The sequence below is a fragment of the Pleurodeles waltl genome, chromosome 5, assembly GCF_031143425.1.
Source record: "Pleurodeles waltl isolate 20211129_DDA chromosome 5, aPleWal1.hap1.20221129, whole genome shotgun sequence".
In the NCBI taxonomy this organism is placed as follows: domain Eukaryota; kingdom Metazoa; phylum Chordata; class Amphibia; order Caudata; family Salamandridae; genus Pleurodeles; species Pleurodeles waltl.
The window spans coordinates 514922429-514946694 of record NC_090444.1 but is presented as its reverse complement, the minus strand read 5'-3'; the positions used below and the strand labels follow the sequence as shown (position 1 = coordinate 514946694).

The window sequence follows — 24266 nt, the reverse complement described above, 5'->3', positions numbered from 1 at the left end:
AAGAGACCCTAGTGCCATTCTAACGCCACATTAGTGTTATTTGTTCATGCTAATGTGGCGTTAGAAAGCTAAAAATGCTGCACCATTGCGGCACTCCCTAACCTTTTGCGCTACACTATGCCTGCGCCAGGCATATTGTATGCAAAGGGGGCAGCCTGCCGTAAGGGGGGGCAAAAATGAAGAAATCTGTCAGACGCAAAGAAATCTGTCAGATTGATTTGCGTCTTTTTTTTCCTGCACTTTTAACGCCTGCTCAGAGCAGGCATTAAAAGGAGGCTTCCATTACAATTTTTGACGCTAATCCTGCAAAGGGCCAGACTAGCGGAAAGAATTCTGATGCTAGTCCCCTAACTACCGCCATTGTGTGCCGTATTTTAAATATTACGCACACATGGTGGAGTTAGAGGGATGCTAAGGGGTGCAAGAAAGGTGCCGCTGCACTATGTGCAGCACCACATTTCTTAAATATGCCCCATAGTTCTTTTTTTTTTTACAGCAGGCATATGAACCCTCTATGCTACTTTATGTTGGGTCAAAGCTGCCCCGAGGCAAAACTCCCATCTCTCTCCTAGCAGGAACATTAATCACAAGAGGTATCTTGACATTTTAATTGTTTCCTGAAGGCTGGACGCACAAGGAACTTTTCAGGTGCTTTTAAATCGCAAGTTTCGGAAGTTATTGCTAAACACAGGGCCCCCTGAGGTCAATCAATCAATCAATCAATCATAAGATTTATAAAGCGCACTAATCACCCGTTAGGGTCTCAAGGCGCTGGGGGAGGGGGGAAGCTACTGGTCGTATAGCCATGTCTTTAGGTGTTTCCTGAAAGTTAGGAGGTCTTTCGTCTGGCGAAGGTGGAGCGATAGGGAGTTCCAGGTCTTGGCGGCCAGGTGGGAGAAGGATCTTCCTCCGGCGGTGGTGCGGCGGATGCGGGGAACGGAGGCGAGGGCAAGGCTGGCGGAGCGAAGGTTGCGGGTGGGGGTGTGGAAGGTGAGTCTTTCATTGAGGTAGGTTGGGCATGTGTTGTGGAGGGCCTTGTGTGCGTGGACGAGGAGTTTGAAGGTGATCCTCTTTGGTATTGGTAGCCAGTGTAAGTCTCTGAGGTGGGGGGTGATGTGGTGGCGGCGAAGGACGTCCAGAATGAGTCGGACGGATGCGTTCTGGATTCTTTGTAGCTTTGTTAGGAGTTTGGTTGTTGTACCTGCATATAGGGCGTTTCCGTAGTCCAGTCGGCTGCTGACCAGGGCGTGGGTGACAGTTTTCCTGGTTTTGACGGGAATCCACTTAAAGATTTTCCGGAGCATGCAGAGGGTGTTGTAGCAGGAGGAGGAGATGGTGTTGACCTGCTGAGTCATGCTTAGTGTGCAATCCAGGATGAATCCCAGGTTGCGTGCGTGGGTGGTGGGAGGTGGTGCGCATCCTAGGGAGGTGGGCCACCAGGAGTTGTTCCATGCTGAGGGGTTTGCTCTGAAGATGAGGATCTCTGTCTTGTCTGTGTTTAGTTTGAGGCGGCTTGCTTCCATCCAGCTGGTGATGGCTTGGAGTCCATTGTGGAGGTTGTTTTTTGCAGCTGTAGGGTCTTTTGTGAGGGAGAGGATTAGCTGAGTGTCGTCTGTGTAGGAAATTATCTTGATGTGGTGTGTTCGTGCGATGTTGGCGAGTGGGGCCATGTACACGTTGAAAAGCGTGGGGCTGAGAGATGAGCCTTGGGGGACACCGCAGATGATACTGGAGGCTTCTGATATGAATGGTGGGAGGTGGACTCTCTGGGTTCTGCCTGTAAGGAATGATGAGATCCAGTTGAGTGCTTTGTCGAGGATTCCAGCTTTATGAAGGCCTGTGCAGAGAGTGTGATGACAAACCGTGTCGAAGGCTGCGGGAGGTCCGGGAGGATGAGTGCTGCTGTTTCTCCTTCGTCGAGCATGGTCCTGATGTCGTCTGTGGCAGCGATGAGTGCGGTCTCGTTGCTGTGGTGTTTGCGGAATCTGGATTGGGAGGTGTCGAGAGCCTTGCTGTCTTCCAGGAATCGGGATAGTTGGCTGTTCACGATTTTCTCGATTACTTTGGCTGGGAATGGGAATGGGAGAAGGGAGATTGATCGGTAGCTCTTTGGGTCATCTGGGTCTGCCTTGGGTTTTTTCAGCAGGGCGTTGACTTCTGCGTATTTCCAGCTTTCTGGGAAGGTGGCTGACTCGAAGGAGATGTTGATGGTGTTGCAGAGATGAGGAGCGATGATGATATTTGGATTATTGAAGATATGGTGAGGGCAGGAGTCCGATGATGATCCTGAGTGGATGGAGGCCATGGTGTTGGCGGTGTCTTCTTTGTTGACGGGGGTCCAGTTGTGGAGGAGGTTGATGTTGCTTGGGGAATTGGGTTTGTGGGTGTTTGTAGTCAGCTGGTGGGCCTGGGGGTTGAAGCTGTTGTGGATTTCTTCTATCTTTCGACGGAAGTGGGTTGCGAGTGAGTTGCAGAACTCCTGTGATGGCAGGGATTCGTTGGAGCAAGTCTTGGGAGAGGAGAGCTCTTTGATGATGCCGAAGAGCTCTTTACTGTTGTGAGTGCTGGTGTCAATGCGGTTTTTAAAGTGGGTCCTTTTGGTGGTGCGGATCAGTTGGTGATGTTTGCGTATGGCATCTTTGAATGCGATGTGGTTGGAGTTGGTAGGTTCGCGGCGCCAGGTTTTTTCCAGTCTGAGACATAGCCGTTTGGCTTCCTGTAGGTCTGGGGTGAACCATCTGGCCTTGATTCTGTGGGGGGTGTTTGGGTGGTTTTTGAGTGGTGCAAGAGTGTTGGCGCAGTCCTCTATCCAGCGGTTCAGGTTGGTGGCGGCTGAGTTGGGCTCCGTAGTCTCGGGGGTGGGTCCTGGGCGAGTGTGGAAATCAGTTGATCCGTCGATATGTTTCTCCAGTTGCTTTGGGGGGTTGTGTGCGGTGGTGGTGGGTGACTGGCTTCTGGTAGGAGAAGTGGATGCATCAGTGGTTTGTCCAGCTGAGTTCGGTGGTGTGGCTGATATAAATGTGGTTGCTGGCTGAGAAGACTGGGTCGAGTGTGTGGCCTGCGGAGTGGGTGGGTGAGCTTGCGAGTTGTCTGAGGCCGAGGTTGGCGAGGTTGTCCAGTAGGTTGGTGGGGTTGGCGTTGTTGTTTTCTAGGTGAAAGTTCAGATCGCAGAGGAGGATGTATTCTGTGGTGTCGAGGGCATTGGTGCTGACGATGTCGGCGATGGCTTTGCTAAAATGAGAGCAGGGGCCAGGGGGTCTATAGATCAGAGTTCCTTTGAGGGTGGTGTTGGCGTTGATGTGGATTCTGAAGTGGAGGTGCTCGGTGAGGTTGAGGGTGGTGCGGCCGCACCGCTCGCACCCCCCATAAGTCGGCCCTACTCATACTGTACGCTGGCTTGGTGCCGCCGTTCTGGCTGTTGCAGCTGCTCCTCTCTGCATTGGACATATTGGCTTGGGCTAATTAGAGGCAGGATGCATAGGAAAACGAACAGACATCGAGGAATCCATGAGGAGCATACTAGGTATAAACAATAGAATAAGTGGTTCCCAAACTGAGACCCATGTGCACATCGTTTTGTGGCACCCCTGACTAGTATTGATGGCGCACAGTTTAGAAACCACTGGATATGGTGACCCCTGCTTGCCTGTTTGGATCTTGTGGAGACCCTGGATAGTCCTGATTATCGGGTTGTGGGCTTATAACATTGCAAGAAGTGGAATGTAATGAGTTTATAGGGGTCTGTCCTCCTCTGCCCAAGTTGATTGTACCAGAATGGTGATTTTTATGCATTTTACACAAATTAGATGCTTTATAATATCTCCATGCTCCTGCTAAGTGGGGGGGATGTATTCTGTATGTACCACTTCTATTTGATTGTTCAACTAAAACTCGATAAATAAATATATTTAAAAAAAATTGCATTACAAAACACACAGCCTGTTATAAACAATGAGCTGAATGCATTCCCAGGGAAGCTTTCCAAATGTCCCTCTGATGTTGTTAGCAAACTAGACAGTTGTGTTGTATGGTATGCTTCGACCCAAAATGGGGCTCAGTACTTAGGACAAAAACCTACAGTGTTTAAAGACACCATGTCCAGAGCATCTGTTGAGTTTTAAAGTGCAGAAAGTGAAACACAGTTTCAAACATGATCTAGAATTTGAAGATTGTCAGATTAAAGCAATACATATGAACGATGATAGACAGCGCAGTAACTTTCTATTCTTTCTATTATTTTTTCCATCATTAACTATATTTATGTGACCTGGGGAAAAGTAGGAATGAAACGTTTATCATTTAAATTGGTTGAGTTTAAATAAATACATTCATAAACAGGACTCTGATCTATTCATGTCAAAATTATCCAGTAGAATTATAGGACAGCGTGGAAGGAAGGCTTGGAGTTTTGTAGACTATCTAGGTGTAATTTGAAAGACACATCATTAAATGTAATTTGTTTTATATATTAGGAGACCAAGAAGTAGATGAGATTAGAAACATATATCTGACATTGTTGGCCGTAGAATCTTCAAAAATGTAATGTGTCTATTTAAGGTCTACTTTGATTCATTTAACAATACATAAATGTCATATGTCTGAAAGTTAAGGAGCTAGTCATAAATAGGTCACACCCACTAACAGAAATATCTTTGTGACTTAAGCTCATATGTTTTACAGGGGTATGGATGGAGTCAACAGAGTGTTATTTCTATTCCTTTTTCTTCTACAGGTTTGTGCAGAAGTGGTTCACAGAAGTAGTTCCTGTTATGAAGCTGGACTTCACCACAGTGCTTCCACGGTTCCTTTCCCTGTATATATTCTCATTTCTGAATCCCCAGGAACTGTGTGCTGCTGGGCAAGTCAGCTGGCATTGGAAATTTCTTACTGAACAGGTATGTCCCTTCTCTTGGCCATGATCCTCAGTATCAAGTTATGGAATGTTTTCAATATCAGTTCTACATGAATGCACATAACATTTCTGCTGTGATTGTTAGCTACTTGTATTTGCGCATTTTTCATGTTTTTCTGACTCTACTGATTACGTCATTATGTGCAGACTAAGCTTATATGTTGATAATTGGCAAAAGAGCAGAGCATATGGGTTTAAACTACACACAAGCAAGCACAGTAGAGGAATTAATTTTGGTATTACAAATGAAGAATCCTAGCTAATACAAAGAAAAGCTTAAATGTTATTAATGAAAAAGAACTGCAGATTATACTCAGCTCTATTTACTACAAGTTCACAGCAGCCAACAACCACCTCACATAATTAACATTACATTTACCAGAGTTCTCAGAGTGTTGGAAACTGTAAACGTGTGACACCCCTTAAGAAATCCGGTATCATCAGGGGTGTTCAGTTCAATTTGACATCCTTCTTGACCTCTTTTTTTGGTAGAGGAATCAATTTCCAGGCTCCGATTGATCCTTTCCATCAAAGGTCCCTTCACTCCTGTTTCTATTCAACACCTGATAATATACCATAAGGTCATAAACCCATCCAGACACCGGCGAACCATATATTCTGTTGAACTCATGAACATTTAAATATTCTATACCACAAACGGGAAACATTATGAAAGATATCAGAACCACTTAGGTCTCAATTAAGAATGTCTGTGTAAACGAAATGGAAGGAGGCTGAGAACAGAAATTACCAGTCCCATCAGAATGATAAGATTTATGGGAACACCGCGGACTTGGTCTTCTTCAACCAGATACTTTCGCTGCCGAAAGCATCTGAAACTTCCTGCAGGAACAGCACGTGCAAAATGAGTAATTACAAGATGTTAGAAAACATGTTATTGGTTGAGGGGAGGTGAAGCCCCTCACTTAGACAACTACCACTATCCTTGTCAGGGTAAACCGCAAAATTCACTAAACTAACCTGTGCTGAACCCTCTGATAGCTTGGCACAACAACAGTCAAGCTTAACATAGAAGCAATGTGTAAAGCATTAATGCAGCACACAAATATCAATAAAGTGAGAACACAAGAAAAATCCCAAACCAATAAGAAAAATTAGAATACTTTTCATAAGTAAAATTATACCAGAACAACAAAAATCCAATCAGTAGAATGAAAGATAAACAGTTTTAAAGTTAGTTTAGTGAAATAAAATTTGGAAGCACAAAGCGACACTGGCGGTTATCTGGGTGTGCAAAGCTGTGGGAAAGTCACAAGTTCAGGCTGGATGGAGCACAGGTCGAATACAGAAACCAGGTTAGTCCAGCTGAAAAGTTGGCTTCTAAGTCTGGCGCAAAGAGTTCTGTTTAGGTTGCAGGAGGCTGGGCCAATATGAAAAGTCGAGCAGAGCTTCTGGCTTCTAAAGATAAAAGTCAGACATACCAATAGAATGGTGTGTTTCAAAATATTTCACTATGAGCTCTAATTTAAAGATCATTTTGAAACATTGGCCTATGCTCCAAGCGGATGAGGACGTCCATGGAATGTTCAATGAATTGCCACATTTTGCCTATGAAAGGTCCAAGAATTTGAAAAAGAAACATCTTGAATAGCCCATCAAACAATATGACAGCGATGTCTACAAAGGGTTGGTAGCTTGTTTAAATTGTGGCAATTGTAATAATATAATGAAAGGATTAGTACTCACCCATTCTCGCAAAGGAGCTGAAATCAAACTTCAAGTCAATGCCACTTGTGATTCCAAGAGCATGATTTATTTGTTGAAATGTCTTTGCCGCTTAGCCTATGTAGGAAAGACAGAATGCTAGATCAAGACGAGAGTTACTGAACATAAGAGCAACATACGCACTAAGAATGAAAAATCTGCTGTAGCAATGCATTATCCAAGGACGTAGCATTTCTCAACTATGATGTAGTGTATTAGAGATTGTTGAAACAAGAGAAGGGATTGATCATAAAAAGAGGTTACTGAAGCGAGAGATTCATTGGAGAAAAAGACTTGACACTCTTGTACCTAGAGGTCTGAATGACTTATTTGAATTGAGCTGCCTCTTGTAATTCCATGTAACTAATGTTTGATGGTTCTTTATATTCCTTTTTTTTCTCCTAATTTTTAACTCTTGGTTTATGATCCAGAATTACTTCTGGTTATAATGAATGATTTTCATCAGCCACCAAGAAACCCAGAGGGGCGTATACAGTGTGATTTTCTTAAGTTGTGCTGGCACTCCCACAGAGGTCTTCTTCCTGGGTCACATTCAGAAACCACAAGCACGCTGGTGAGACACCATTGTTATTCTCACCTATATAGAGGTCAATTGGATCTTTGGACTTGGCGAAGGGTGTTGTAGTCAGATTCATTCAATCACAAATCCTAACTTAAATCATAAACAATTCTGGACACCATGAACAACTTAACACTAAATCGAACTCCAAACTGAATATGTTTCAAAGCTTTATACAATCCCCAAATTAATGTCACATATATGGTGTGCAGAACGAAGTTATAAACATACATGAAAACCATTGACTGACCAAAACGTCTAAAAAGATTTAACCTACTAAACATTATTACTATTAAACACTCCAAAAGCATGACATAAATCAGCAGAACTACAATATGCACATTAGTATCAGATTTCAAAGCAGATGATGGTGACATCTTCCTTGAAGATAACAACCTGCTCGACCCCTCCCAGTCTGGTTTTCGGGCCAACCACAGCACGGAAACCGCCCTCATCGCAGTCACCGACGACATCAGAACCCTGATGGACAACGGAGAAACAACCGCCCTCATCCTCCTAGACCTCTCGGCTGCCTTCGACACCGTCTGCCACCGCACCCTAATAACCCGCCTCCGCTCCAATGGTATCCAAGGACAGGCCCTTGACTGGATCATCTCGTTCCTCTCTGACCGAACCCAAAGAGTCTACCTCCTGCCCATCCGCTCAGAACCCACCGAGATCATCTGCGGCATTCCACAAGGCTCCTCGCTCAGCCCTACCCTCTTCCATATCTACATGAGCCCCCTCGCCAACATCGCTCGCAAACACAACATCAACATCATCTCCTATGCCGACGACACCCAGCTGATACTCTCCCTCACCAAAGACCCTGCCACCGCCAAAGCCACCCTGCAGGATGGAATGAAAGACGTCGCACAATAGATGAAGCTCAGCCGCCTGAAGCTGAACTCAGACAAGATGGAGGTCCTCATCCTCGGAAACTCCCCGTCCGCCTGGGATGACTCTTGGTGGCCCACGGCCCTGGGCACCGCACCAACCCCTTCAGACCACGCACGCAACCTCGGATTCATCCTGGACCCCCTCCTCACCATGACCAAGCAAGTCAATGCCGTCTCGTCATCTTGCTTCCACACCCTTCGCATGCTCCGAAAGATCTTCCGCTGGATCCCCGACGATACCAGAAAAACTGGTACCCACGCCCTCGTCACAAGTTGCCTGGACTACGGAAACACCCTATACGCAGGAACCACTGCAAAACTACAGAAACGTCTTCAGCGCGTACAGAACGCCTCCGCTCGCCTCATCCTCGACGTACCATGCCACAGCCACATATCCGCCCACCTGAAACACCTGCACTGGCTCCCCGTCAACAAAAGGATCACCTTCAGGCTCCTCACCCACGCACACAAAGCCCTCCACAAAAAGGGCCCCAAATACCTCATCAGTCGCCTCGCTTTCTACACGCCCACCCGTTAACTTCGCTCAACCAGCCTCGCTCTCGCCGCCATCCCCCGCATCCGCAGAACCACCGCTGGAGGCAAATCCTTCTCCTACCTGGCAGCCAAGACATGGAACTCCCTTCCAGTTCACCTCAGAACTACCCAGGACCACCTCGCCTTCAGGAAGCGCCTCAAGACCTGGTTCTTCTAGCAGAATTAACCTCTCCCTAGCGCCTTGAGACCCTCACGGGTGAGTAGCGCGCTCCTTAAATGCCTTGATTGATTGATTGATCAGTAAATCATCAAAATACAATGTTTAACGGTCATTTGCAGAGCTTGGTCATCATTATCGAACTAACACATGTGGGCAAAGCATAAGAAAAGACAAAAATAATTTAGAAAAATCATCTAACTAGGGCAACTCACTATACAAATATGCTGGTGTAATTATCTAAGCTGAAAAGGAAACAAGAAACCTTATTTAGTTATACCTCTCCTCATGGGACAGGAGACAGAAGTACTTCATCAGCAAGAGCATTCACCTTCTCCCGACATCAGTAGGCAGCAGCATCAGAACAGTGCAGAGCCGCGGGCTGCACATTTGAACAAGTTAGCAGTTCAGAGTTAGATGGGCATATTAGAACTAAACAGCATAAACTAATGAGACATATAAAGAATATGAGTTTAGTCTTCAAAGATAGCTAAGGATGTAGTGGGGTTTAGATGGAACAGAGAGCAGCTGGGCATCATCAGCGCATTAAGACTCGGTCTATAAAAGAGTTGTGGACAGGTTTGAGGCAGGAGTGAACTGACTTCTAGCAGAGTTCTAGACGGTCTATCTCAAAGTTTCAGAGTTCCTCACTGATCAGAAATAACCACGATCCATTGATTGGTCCTTGAGGTGGGCTCATTTTAGGTTTCAAATTCAGTGTCCAATGGTTGTCGATGGCACCATTGAGTTGGCAACTATTCCGGATTTTCTCAGCAAAAGTGCCTTTTCATTTCAATGATTTCATACAGTTTCACCAAATATTACATTTTCTAATTATAACTTCAGAATTCTTTCTCAGGACACACTATATCAAACGTTACTCATACATTAGTAGCATAGAAGTTAGCATATGGCGACTTTCAGATCTTCATTTAAAAGCCTAGCACAGAAATTAACATAGAGATGTAAAATGTGCACATTTGAACTACAGTGGGAAATGTAGCTGCCATTTGTATTTCAACATCACGTTTAACTTGAAAACATTATTCATTTATATTTGAGTGAATTATTGACATAAGATAATGCAAAAGATATTTTACTAGATTAATATCAGAAACGTAGTACTAAACGAATATGAATTAATCATACTTATGTTCAACTAAATTAATTTTATTAATGTGAGATCCATGTTCCCTCTGAACTGAATTATTTTCCTAGGTTACTGATGTTATCCCCAGCAGGACGATTGACTGCACCATTGCAACAGAACCATCTGCTGTAATTTCTTTTGGCTGGAAATATTCGTAGGCTGTAAAAGATAAAGAAACTGTTCAAAAATATCTTCAAAAGAATCTTCAAAATGTAATTTATGTTTCTTCTACCACTCATGTTGGAGCATCTATGTTCTTCGTCTTTGAGAAGATCATACTTATGACCCTGTATCAGCTACAGTGGTTTCAATAAGATCCCGATTAAGGAAAGCTGTCCTTTGGCTCTCAGCAAAAGACGTTGTGGGAAGTTTACGAGAAGTGATGGCCTTTAATAAGCTAGATTTTAGAGAAGGGCTTATGTTCTCTGTGTGTGCAGCAAGGAGACACATTAAAACAGCTTTTTGTCCACCCAGTTGGTGCTTTGAATGTGGAGTCATGCCATTTGGGCTTTCCACACCTGAGATGGCCTGCGAAGGTTTACGGACCACATTTTGCTGATTCTAAATCATTACTTTGTAGTGCATCTGCATGGTTTAGTCATTTTTTCCAGGAGAATGAAGAAACGTAGAGCTTACATGAGATCTGTGCACTTGGACTTCACCAAAAAAACTGTCTTGTAAATGAGAAGGGAGTACAATTCAGTAGCTTGGTTTTGTACTTACTCCCTGTAGAATATCCATGAATTCCAAGAATATCACTGCAATTCTATATTGGACAGCACCCACCAATGTGAAGGAAACACAATGGTTTTGGGTTTGTTAGTCTTTAGTGTCAATGTATTGCAGATTTTGCCCAACTAACTATTAGACTCTGTAGAGTATATTAGATAGGGGCAATAAACAAGTCTCTTGAGAACTTTAAAGTAATAATGACCAGTTTTAATATGTTGAACTTGCTCCCACTTTTTGTTTGATTCATTGTGATCCTTTTCTTGTTATATTGGGAGTTTAATCTCTTATTAATTCCTTCAGTACAAATTGAATTATATCAATGAATGCAAGTTCTTGAATAATCACGTTATGGTTGTGCCTCTGCTCCAGTCCAATGCATGTTTGCTCACGTTATTTTGGGGATGCTTCATCTCTAGAATATTGATTAAAGGAGACTATGAAGCGAGGTTCAGTTTGGAGTCAGCTAGCTAGCCAAGCCTTTAAAAGAAATAAATAAACTTTTACGCAAAAATCACTGTCCATCATCCATATTCCACTAGAAAGGTCATTGTGGAGGCTCATACTTCCTAAAGAGCTGTTGGTGCTGTGTTATTGTATCCCCTGGATGACAATTCTTTGGCACATCCTAGTTTATTTATTCTTTGTAAAAAAATTATTCTGTCCGTGAAGTGGGGTTGCCTGACATAAAACATGCTTTTTAGGAATAACAACATTAAAACATATTCCGAACAATTATGTGAAGTTAGTGTGAAGAAATAGGAGAGGCAACGATGTGGAAACAAAAGCCCCTGTTAAGAAAAAGAATGGAACTGAATTGACAAATAAGAAGCGTGCCTCAGTAACCTTGACTATTTCTTTGGAACAGGACATGGGAAGTAGTGCTTCTGGACAGCGCAGGGGAAGTAACTGTAGTTCACCAGACTCTTAAGGGGCATCTGGTGGTGACTTAAACTGAGAAATACATTTAGGTAAAAACCCAGATGGTTATGTAAAGTCATCTGACAGAATCTTTAATGTAGAATTACAGATAGGAGGATGTATGACTTGCTAACCATATTCTGGTTCCAATTTGTCGGAAGCCAGTGACATCTTCTTTACTGCAGATACTTGTCCGCCGTCCTTTAAAAGGGGGAGGAAGTAATACTGGATGCATTTTCCTCCTTACTACGTAAGGATCTCTGGGGAAAATATGCATGATTGGGCTTTGAAACAAGCTTTACACTGTACACAAACCAAGCAGGGAGGAATACAAATTCTGTACCACATGTGATTCCTCTGTAGAGTGAATCACAGATGCAAAGTCTATTAAAGCAGGAAGAGAAGCATGACATAAGGCCCCTCGTGGATCAGTTGCAGTATGAGGGTGTCATATTGCATTGTCACTGTATCTTAAACACTCCCCTTTTACAATGTTAAAACTAGATAACTCATAGAAAATGAGGTTTGATTATAGACATTTGAGCGCATAGACATGAATGCATGCTGTGCAAAAATGTTTACAGCACTGGACTATGGACAGATTTAGTTAAGAAAAAATATCAAACGATGTTGGATATGTGAAGTTGATCCTTTAGTCAAAATATAGTGCCTGAATCACAGTATCTTCTCATTCTGCAGATTCCAGTATGCCTGCACGAGATTGCCCCTAGGGTAAAAGAATGGCCCTGGTTTTTTTTGTGGCAAGAGTTAGGGAGAGCTTACAAGAAGATTCTGGGGTAATCTGGTACACCAGTGACATATACACTGCAGAGAATTTGACTAAGCACCTAAACAGGGTGAACAGAATAGTGACTCTCTTAGCCTAATACAGATATAACCTAAATCTTAATGTGATGTTCTGTGGATATGATCTAACCAGTGAAGGTAAAGGATTTACACTGGGCTTCCTACAAAAGTTTGCTACTTTACAACCTCCAAATACATTGTGAAAATTATAAGCTCTCATGTGGTTTTTGAACTTTGAAAGAGCTTGCTTGCCAAATGATGCTGAGAGAGTGAAGCACTTATATGACTGATATTTTCTGAAAATAAACACACTATGTTCAATGGACTGCAGGCAGACATGTTGGAGGCAAAACATATCTCCAAATGCAGAAGGATAAGACAAACCTTGCACTTAAGACTGTTCTTAGCTTTTAAGACTGCTCCTATGTAGTGAACAATATGGGACAGACAACCCTAATAACTTATAGATCACACTTATATTCGACTGCATAGGAGCGATTTTCTACTAATTAGAAAACTTTCACAGCAGTAAAAACTTCCATTTTGAGGGAAACTTTCATGGCATACCGAAAGCAGACTGTCACAGTTTCCCCTATACCTATACTTGTGTCAGCTACTAAAGCTAGGATTCCTAATGCGCATGCATTACACCTGTGGTGGGTGCGTTGGACCTTAACAAAAAATTCAAATAATTTAAAATTTGAGTAAGAACCTACACATAAGATGTAAGAATTTCTACAGTATCATAAGGAGCATCACTTACTTCACATTTGTTACTCATTTTTGTTTTTTTAAGTAATTTTTATCGAGGTTTTTTCTTGTGGCAGTTTTGGTAATACATATGTTACTCTTACATGAGTGTAAGAGAGTATTCTTTACAGACTGCTGCTCAGTGCAGCCTGCATTTGGCACTAAGCCTAAATATTCTGTTGGATTTTGCTGCAGTGCAGGGAAGTTTTAAAAAGGGGGACCTAACTATGCTAAAAATACCTATAGGATACCCTATAAAGCTACTTTATTTTGGGATCCTTCTATTACGATCAAAAACAAGGGCGACACAAACTGGCCTTAATGGGGGCTGGTGTGTCTCACGGTTGACATGTTTTATCCGAAAAACATCAATGCTCAGATTTCTTCAGGACCATCTTTATAGGGTACCCTATATGTGTTTTTAGTGTATTTAGGTTCTCTATTCACTCAGCACACATAATATCAAATAGCTCTCTCCCAATTGCAAGCTCAAGCCCCTCTGGAGTTGATTCTCTCTCCAAACAAGGGTCAGATGATAAAGCATGCCACATGATTAGCATATGGGCGAGGGCCATTCTAGACACAAAGGTGTCCTTGTGATACAAGCTGGAAAAAGCTTTTAGGAGATTTTGCCTCTTCTTTGGACTGTCCCTCTCTTTATGATTAGTTCAATAATTCGCTCTAGCAAGTTTTGACTGCTAAGGTTTTGGATTCATGATTGACATGGTTTCATAAACTTTATAGAGCCCAGTGAACACTCATTAATGTGCCTAAAGGAGTATTAGTCGGCTGTACACAGTATTAAATGCTGTTCAGAGTTCCAATATATGTACCTGATCTCAATCTCCCTGAAAAGAAGTCAGAATCTAAATTTGATTCATTTGACCCTGTCTCTCAATTTTCATTTGTTCTAAAGTATCCAAAAAGTGAGATAACTCATATAAGAAAGACTCTGATTCAGCCACTGAAAATAAAGCTGCATTTCCAGCAACCCTACAGACAAACCTGCTGCTCTCTGCTGATGAAGGGCTAAACCCAGAAACACGTGTCCAGAGATATACAGCAATAAGAGCACCAACTAAGATGAAAAACTACAAACTATTTAATGAAGTAAGAACAAACTTGTACTGCATTTACCATGATGCAATGTGGCTGACTGCATGCTTGAGTGTGAAGCAGGATGCTTCCAACTCTTTCCTGTTTAAACAGGGTCCCTTGAGCCAACGAGCTGACGAGCTCTAGTTGAAGCACCTGCGTGCCAGTAAGTGGTACTGAAATCTGAGAGGACTTTTGGCAGCATTTCCAGCAACCCCTCGGCCAAACCTGCTGCTCTCTGCTGATGAAGGGCTAAACCCAGAAACACATGTCCAGAGATATGCAGCGCTAGCTGCACCTACTAAGGTGAAAAACTACAGATCACTTATTGAAGTAAGAACAACTTGTACTACATTTACCATGATGCAATGGGACGGACTGCATGCTGGAGTGTGAGGCAGAGTGCTCCCAACTGTTTCCTGTTATGACATTGACTGTGTAGTCTCCCAGGAGGTAAGGTTTCAGCCTGTTCACATGGAACACCCTTTTGGATTCCCTTGTGACTCGTGTGTCCACCAAGTAGTTTACCTCAGACACTTTCTGAACTACCTTGTATGGCCCACTACATTTGTCCTCCAAAACCCAAGACAAATAGGCTTTAGCACCAACACCTCCTGACCTTCTTGATACACAGTCAGCATGGCTTTTTGGTCTTACCATCTGTTTATCAGTGCTTGGCTAGTCTGAAGAGTTTCCTTTGCCTGACCTATATATTGTGCCATCAACGTCCTGAGGACAATCACATAGTCCATGGCATTCTTTTGTGGTGAGTCTGAGGTTCCTTCATACTAAGGCCAGTGGACCCTGCACCGGGTGATCATGCAGAAGTTCAAAGGGACTGAACCTTACTCCTTTCTGTGGAATCTCTTGGTAGACACGGCAGGAGAAGATCTCACTTCCTCCTAAGGTTCCCTGGCAGAGTTCCCATCATGCTCTTTAGTGTCTTGTTAAACCGCACCACCAAACAAGGGGTTTGTGAGTGGTATGCCATGGAGAAGACGTATCTCACACCAGCTTCCTCCCACACCCCTCTCATGTAGGAAGAGATGAAGTTGGTTCTCCAGTCGGAAATTACTGTGTTCTGGAAATTTGACCTTAGAAACAATTCATAGGAGAGCTCTCACTACCACTTTTGCAGCCATGCTCCTCAGAGGTACATCGTTAGGATCCCTGGTGGTGTGATCCACCACAACCAAGATGAACTTCTTGCCTGAGTATGAGGGAATGTTCAAAATGGATCAACAATGTCTATTCCCACCTGCTCAAATGGAACACCTACACCTGGTAGAGGCACTAACAGTGCCTTTGTCTTCCTACCTGTCTTTCTACTCATCTGGCAAGCTGGATAGGTTCTATAGAACCTCTCTGTGTCTCTGCACATCGTGGCTAGTAGAACAGAGTCCAACATATCCTGGGCTTTCCTAATCCCAGAGTGTCTGCCTAAGAGCACTCAATAGGTCAGTTACTACAGGAGGTTGTTGTGCACTAATGAAATCACCTGCTTTTTCCAGTACCTGGATCAGGATTCACCATTTCACTATGAAGTAGACCATCCCCTCAGCAAAAATAGTGTTTCCCGACCAACCCATCGCTGACCCGATCCTTGGATTCCTTCCGAAGTCCCACAAGCATAGGGCATTCCTCCTGTGCCTTACAGAAATCTTCCTGGGTAGGCCATCCAGCAGCTAACAAACCCTGTAGCTCTGGAAGCAACCCAGACACCAGCAAACTGTCCGCTTTGGGTGCCTCATCCTGCTCTCATTGTGGAGCAAAAGTGATGACCTCCACGACGACGGCCTTGCTGGAGTCTGACCTTTCCTGCAAACTACCTTGTCCTGGTCCCTGCAAATCAGAGACGATCCCAGCCTCACTTTGTGACTGCTGTGGAGCATGCATTATGGTAAACACAGCTGACATTATCCATTCCATAAAGGCTTCTGGTCTTGGCACCAACCCAGGGGCAATTAAATAATTGCTCCAGAGACATCCAGCACCTTCTTTTCTCTTACCCCAACAACACTCAGTCGCTTTGCAATTCAGCGCAACCTCAACCCTGGCAAACGGATATTCTATGCCCTCTCCACTAGCTACCAATCATGTATCCTTGGCTCAAGGGAGTATCTCCTCAGGCTTAAGGTACTTTCTCTCAACCATTGTGCGGAATGTTCTAGTATCCTTCAGGGTAGACACTTTCCTCCCATTGATATTAACTTCCTGCTCAAATCCCATTGTGTTAGGATGGATGCGCTTCAGAGCATCTGGTGGATTCGCTTCAGAGCATCTGGGTCCCTCTCTTAAATGTCCATAGGCACTAGGTTGGGAGCAACCAGTTCCTTTTGGGGATCTACACCCATGTGTAACATGCTTACTGTTAAAGCGTGTCGCTGGGTCAAGTCCCTTCTCTTGACAGTCTTTCTTGTAATGCCCTATCATGTGGAACTTCAAACAAATCCCCACCCTGGACACAGAAGGGTTTCCTTGTTTCCCCGTCTCATGATTCCCCTTCCCGGCACCCCATTCCCATGTTTCCTTGGCCCTCCTCTAGTCGCATTAAAGTTACCTTGTGGTTTGAAACCAGCTGTGGAGATTTCTTCTCCTCCTTTGGCTTAGAATCATGTGGCTCCAGCGCTCTGTGAAACCGATTAGCCAACCTCTTATCAGCCTACAGTGCATGTTTTGTTGGATCCCTTTCTATCAGATCAGATAGGTATTGCCTAAGTGTGGTAGAGCACTCCTCCTTGAGTCGCTTTGTCACCATCAACTGGTTAAGGGACTGAAAAACCCTGGCCTCCATCGATCTTACCAACTCATTCAAATCACACAATATGCCATGAATCCAAGTCTTAAACGGAACACCATCTGCTCTCTTGCAGTCACAACATTTCTGCAGGTATAAGGTTGACTTCATCCCAAACCTATTCAGAGCTTCCTTCACTCAACTACAGACCATCTGGTCTACCACAAGCATCCTCCCAATGAAGGCTGTCCCTTCGAAAGGCTTATGCCCCATTAAGGCAGCTGCATTAGTCACTTCCTTTAAGTCCTGCAATTTACAAGCAACCTCAAAGCTCACAAACCATTCCAAAATATCATGTCCTTCCACAGATGCATGCACAAGATCTTTTGGAACCTTGGCTACAACCTGGCCTGAACTGGAAGTAGACTCACTTGTCCCATATCGAGTTGTCATTGCTTCCATCCTAAGTTTTTTTTCTTTCAAAGGCTATTCTTTCCCTTTCTTTTATTTTGCTTCTGTTTCTCCTCCCAGGCTCTCTGGTTATTCTCCCTTTCTTTCTGTTTTTCACCTCTCTCGTGCAGTTCCTTCTCCTGGGCTCATTCCTTTTGTCTCTCCCTTCTCACCTCTTGTTCCCGGTGAGCTAGTCTTCCCTCTCGAACTCTCTGCCTTTCTCTGCCTTTCTCATCTCCCTCAGCCTTAACTTTATGAAGTGCTGACTTGAAGTTCAGGCTCTCTGCTAGACTCAGCCCTCCCAAATGATTTACCCTTGGAATTGGGGATAGTTGTACCCTAGTGGTGTCCACACCTGAGATATTCTAGAAACTAAAGGTGGTGAGTGTCTTAGTGAAACTCTGGAAAATGCATTAGGGGACACGCTCGGTGTGTGTCAGTAATATACCTGTGCTAAGACTCTCTTCCTTGGTTCCTAACATGGTCCCCTCCACAGAGTCAGCTAGAGCCTCTTCCTTTTCACCCACGATCGCAAACTGGTCCCTAATGAAATTAGCAAGGATCTCACTGTCCATATTCCTGGGAATTACCAACCCTCTGTACCTTCATAAATGCTTCATCTGATCTATGGACATGGTGCAGAGGTCAATTCCAAAACCTGTGTTGCTTATGCGTGTCACCTTTGTGCTTAGAAGAAAAAAAGTGGACTTATTGCAGTACTGATGCAAATTGGAAATGGACAATGTGGCCTCTGTATCTTTGGCTTCTAAACGTTGGGCACCCCACTGCTTGCCACCAATTGTCAGAACCCTTTTCTCAGGGCCACGGGGCATACTGGGGCTCCTGGGCTTACCATGTTGGTTGAGGCCTTTTATTTCTGATGTCCTGGGACCCAGCCTACTATGGTTCCTGAGCAACTGGGCCAGGTGCCCTTTCTTCACTTAACTCTCAGTAGTAGCTGTGGTTGAGCAGTCAAGGCTCCATCAGGAAGGTTGGGGGGTGGGGGGGGTGAGTGAGGAGAGATATAGATACAGGTCATTGAACACAACTCCTAACTATAAGTAGACAGAACAAACAATGAATAAATGTCCAGAGTGATAACTGCTTTTATAAGAAAACATAGTATTTTATTTCTCACTCTACACATGTAAAGGAATACTACATTCAGAAGCAATATCACAGTCCCCCTTGAGGTCAGGGGTCTAGCAGTTGTCAGTTGTCAGGCAAATCTCTGTCCCATCGTCCTTCGGGTAACGTGTTCAAAGTTATTCCCCATTCACTATTGGCAGCATCAGGGAATACAAATTACTCGGCCTTACTCAAGAGTTCCCTTTGGACTCTTCAGGATTCAGTCAAAAGTGTCTGTGGTGCTGCAGCACCTTTAGCAGTGAATCCCCCCGGGATCTCCAAGGGCTGGTTTCAGTCTTACCCGCTCCAGCGGTATGGCAGTGTTCAGTGGTGCAGAGAATATCCTCTCCTCAGGTGCTCTCAAGTCCAGATCCTTTTAAGAAAAGTTGGTAAATCAGTCTGCTTATGATGGACACTGCAGCACCCGACGGTGCAGGCTCTTCCTATCAAGCAGTCAACTTTTCCATCCCAAAAGCCTTCATTAGCTTTCTGAAGTGCCACAGAGGTGTGGAGTTGCTGAATGGGAGCGGCGTGAACTCATAGAATTGTAACTGTAACCAAACTATGAAGAAGCTGCCATGTAGATCAAAGACTGGTTTTGGCAGGTAGGCACACTTTAGGTCCCGTCTTGCCAACTAATTGCCTTCTATCAGAAAGCCTTTTTAAGGATGGACGTCATCAACCTTGAAGTGTCTGTAAATCAGCCAGGAGTTGATTTCCCATGCAGTTATACCCAGTCTGAATCCTTTGTTAAATGTTTTTTCTTTTGTAAAACATACTTTGATTATCATAATACATGAGCTTAGAATTCTGTATCACTGACATTTGAACTCTGATCACAAGCTCTGGATAGGTGAAGAATCAGGAGGTAGAAACTACCATTTCTACCAGATCTCAGCCTTAAAAGACAAACAACGTCAAAGTTGGAAACCCTTCCCTTGCACCTCTTCCAGGTTGATGTTAGAGTAAGGTGTATCTTAAACTACAAGAAATTGATGGTCTTGTTCCTTTGATCATACTCTAGTCTGTATCATATGTGGTTCCCTGCTATGTGATGGGTTCCACTCTAGTTGGATGCGTACAATGCTTGATCTCTCAGTGGGCATGTAGTTTCTGTAGTTCTTTGCTCGTATATTGTAAGACTCTGTAGCCAACTCCTTGCAAACCTATCTCTGTCTTTTACCTGGTGACCTGACAACCTCTCAGTTCGATTGTTTCCTTAACTTCAGAATGCTACTTGGCTATCAACGGAGGTGTTGTTTTTCTCCAGTGTCTGGCCAATTCCATTTTCACTCCAACTGGTAACTGAGAAATACGTTTCCAGTATTGGGAATCGTTCTCTGTGTTCAGTCGCTGCTAGTACTTTCTTCCAGAAGATGGATATCTTTGACCATACCCAACATATGTGCACTAGATTTTTCCATTACTCTGCAACCCCTCCAACTACTATAATTAGGGACATTTTGTGTAACTTATCTTGGGTCAAATGCCATTCAGTCATTGAGTTGATAAATGAATGCCTGTACAACACTGATTTATTGTTGGAATAAGTATTGTGCCACAATTTATCCCATGCTTCTTGTGCTATTTCTTCTCCCACCATTGTAGCCTACATGGTTTTATATTTCCATTTTCACTGTTTTTTTTCTCTATGTTATAATTTTATTAATTGTAGGGTTCAGCCTGTTGTTGCCTATACGTGTGGTTAAAAATGTCTTGAAGGATGTAATGCTGCAAAATCTTTAATAGGGTATAGGTCCCAATCTCTCATTTGGTAATATCTTTTGTTTTTCCCACTACCACATTTTTTCATACATGTCTCAAATGTACGGATTGACTTTCCATAACACTTTAAAATCACCTTCCTTCCATTCCCTGAACAGGTCCCCTCTCTTCTCTTTAAAATTTGTGTTTCTGTGGATGGGGCTTTGACAAGATGAGACAGCTAGTCCTTTCTCAAGGGTCCCTGTATCCTATACTTCCAGTGCTGTCCCCACTTCTGCTCTCTCCAGGTGGACAAATGGTATACTGCAGTATTTCATTGATCAATTACATTTTATTCTTAATTGGTCTGCCCTATAATAACTTTGTATGTCGTAGATCATATATCACATGTGGAGCTATCAGAGCTTTCCTCAAGGTTATAGTTGGCTTCCCCTGCTACACAAATAACAAACGTTTTTGCAAGCAATCAAAAACTAAATTCTTAACCCTTATTAACATATTAGCATATAGCATACTGGGTACTATGTTATTCTTAAAGTACTGATCCACCCTAATCTTATCCTGTACTGATATCTCTACTTACCCAAATTTTCTTTATTTTCTTGATCAGAGGACTTCTGTTGACAGTGTGGAGCTCTATTAATTTTTTTTAGATATTACTAATCAAATATCTTATGGAGGAATGGTTAATCCAGAAGGGTGTCTGGTTTCTCATAAACTCTCTTGCTGGTGGATTGAATCACAGAGGCAATAATTCCAATTTGATGGAGCTTACCTTATTTTTGGATACCTTGCAAAATATATTCAGCAGTATCTCTATACGCAGAATTGACTTTACTGGGTCAGCTCTAGGTAATCGTATATCATCCACAAATATTGACATCTTAAGTTGGTGTCCCCAAAGCCCATTTCCCTTCTCTCTTTTTACTTTTTTATAGTCACTGCTAGGGCTTCTATCACCAGAACAAATAATAATGGTGACAGTGGGCAGCCTTGTCTTGTTGTTGATTGAGAACAACCCAGTTAGAAGTAGCCTACCCACTGGATTCATGTATGCCATCATTACCATCTTTAATCAAGTCTTTCCCTTTTCCATATCTTTCCATCACTTTCCTAAGAAAAACCCAGCTCACCCTGTTGAGTCCTTTTTCCATCTAACGCTACCAGTGAGGATGATTTCAAAGAGGATTTTAATATATGCCACTATGTTGCTTCTCTCTACTCCTTCAGCTGTGTGTATAATGCAGATATTATCTTGCCGATAGTGGTTTTCCAGATCTTTCTATCTCTGTTTTATTATCTATATTTGCTGAGCCATATCTTCGAACGTGTTCCTTACGGCTATTTCTGCTATGGCGATAGTTTCCAATCTGCCTTCTAGCTCAACTACACTCTGTCTCACCTGGTCAGTGTCTTGTCTGAGAGTAGTCATGTCTTCTGTTAGGGTTTTTCACATGTCAGCCTTTTCCGGTTTCAGATCAGCCTGTCAGCTTTCCTCATGTCCTGATGAGGCAATCTGGTATCCTCTTTTGTGGAGAGTGGTTCCTCTTTTTGCTAAACTAAGTTGCCTTGTTCTGCGATTGCTTGTGAGCTTGCTCTTTACCTTTAGCATCTGGGATCTGACAACCAAGGTTCTATGCCTTTTTGATTGCCTTTGTCTTTAATCCCTTTACAGCTTTTTCAGTGTTTTCTGTGGTGTAAGGGGGAAAGCTTCTGTGGGTGTGTGCTATATCTCCAGTTTCACTCTGGGATTTGAGTCAGACCTGGCTGTCTTCTGAGCTCTGGGCAGGAGGCGTGCATGTATAGACTCCCTCTGCTCTCTGTGCTTTGGTCTGATGTCGGGTTGCCTGCCTCTATTTCTCTTGATTCTCCTTCCAGAGCACTGCATTACCCCTCAATCGCAGATTCCCCAGGTCATCCACTTACCGCTCACTTTACTTTGGATTTTTCCTTTTGGCTTTTTATCTCCCCAGACAACTTGTTAGGTCACTTATCTGGCCCTTCTTTTATTAGCTGTAGATACAGATCCTAGTATTTCATCCACACATCCATTTCATGCTTCCTCCCTCCAACCTTTATTGACCTCGCCACCCAACCTCCACCTAGTGCCAGCCAAAGTTCATCTGAGCGCACTGCCATCCAACTTTTCTAACTTCAGTATTCTCCACCGGCAAAGTGCTTCTCGACATTGTGACCTCCACAGAACTAAATCCACAGGAGTCATGTCCTTCAGGGTCTCTGCAACTAGGAACTTGAGGAATCTGCTGCCACCATCTTGGCAGCCCAGCCATGCCTCTCCTTTGTCTTTCTTCTTGACTACGAAGAGGTTGCTGAGGAAGACTTCAAGGTGAAGGGAGAACAACTGATTATGTGTTTGTCCTCGATCCCTGCAATAGCTGTATGTTTGAGCAAATGACAGTGGCTTTTAGATTCACTTGTTTTGCTGGATTCACATAGAACTATGCACCCCGGTCCCTGGCATTTTGGTACCATTGGGTACTTGGTTCTGATAGTGACTGGGCAACCTCACCCTTACTATATTTGACCTTTCCAAAAACATTGGGGCTCAAAACTTTAAGACTAGAACATTTATTTTAAATGTGTTTTTTATTGTTCAGCAAGGCTAGAACATTTGTGCACAACTCAGTAAAGGAGTCAATTAATTTACACGCTGCTAGTACTCTACTCATCATCTGAATTTGACAGGAGTAATCAGTGACCAAACCAAACTTTATTCCAGACCAAAAGTGACATAGGTGTTTAAAGTGCCAACAAATATATTGATAGATTGTGCTTTGAGAAAGCTCAGGGCCTACACGTTAGGACTACGAGTGAAACGTGTCCACTATAGGATAATAAAATCAATATTTTAAATTGGATATGTAATTCATTTTGCTCAGTAGAGAAATAAATATGTCTCCTGCTTAACTTTAGATGTTTTCACTCTTTGATGAGAACTGCTGCCCCAACAGCTTCATAAAGGTTTTGGACAAAGCTTCAGAAATTGTATTCAACTCTGTAGAGCACTGTCGGAGGCCGCTGTTACTTAAAACATACCAGATTACACTTTGTGGTGCAGTCTCTTACTATCAACCCTATATATCCTATACAGGCAAACCTTTTCAAAGGCCCGGACAGAAGGATCCCCAAATAGCCATCCTTTTGCAATACTGTTTTGGAATTAACCAGTTAACCCAGGTCTACTGTCAGTGGGCAGCTCTGGACCCCTTTCACAAGTGGTTTGTGTAGACATGTTTAGGACACGGTACCACCTTTTTACGCCTCGAGACCCACATATTGGCTTTCACTTGTTACTCCCCATGCCTGTGGGGGATTGCCTATTACCTGTATTTGTCTTCTCATTGTTTGAGAATTTGTCTAGAAGTTTGAAGCCCTCTGTCTGTGGATAGTGGCCATATTGATCTTCATCTTGGCTAGAGGATATTGGTTTTCGGTGTTAGTGACTATTAAGACCCTCTTTAGCTTTTCATAATTGTTCTTGTGGGTTGGTTTATGTTTTTATGTTTTATCATACTGTGTGCCAAAGCAGGGTCTGTCTCTATGTTTGGGTGCCCATAAATTCTGGCTTTTGGCAGTTTTTGGATGACTTACTAGCGATCTCAGAACCTATTGTACAAATCTCTGTGAAGATTCACCAGTACCTTCTATGAGCACCTACATTTGAGCTTATAGTTATTACGCCTCCTTTAATTTTCCTATCTGAGTGAGATTCAGCCTTCTCTCCCAACCATACTCAACCGTACTCAGCTAAACTTATTGAGACGAGGAGCTCCTCATTCATTTGGTGGAACTGCCTCGTTTCCACAGAAAAATGAACTAAAAAATATATTTATTTTAGACTGTGTGACCAAGTGCCCAGGGACCAGCAGGGCTAGCCCAAAACATTGCAATTAGCCGTAGAGTGTTAGGGAATATCTTTGCAAGT

At 43.3% G+C, this 24266-nt stretch overlaps 1 protein-coding gene across 1 annotated transcript in view; it reads left to right on the top strand.

Annotated features, from left to right (window-relative positions):
* The window catches only part of ECT2L (epithelial cell transforming 2 like), a 502849-nt gene that overhangs the window by 116076 nt on the left and 362507 nt on the right, over positions 1-24266 (top strand). Inside the window, exon 4 of the mRNA XM_069234316.1 lies at positions 4733-4895. Coding sequence (XP_069090417.1) covers positions 4733-4895 — 163 coding nt within the window. The remainder of the gene's footprint in view (positions 1-4732; positions 4896-24266) is intronic.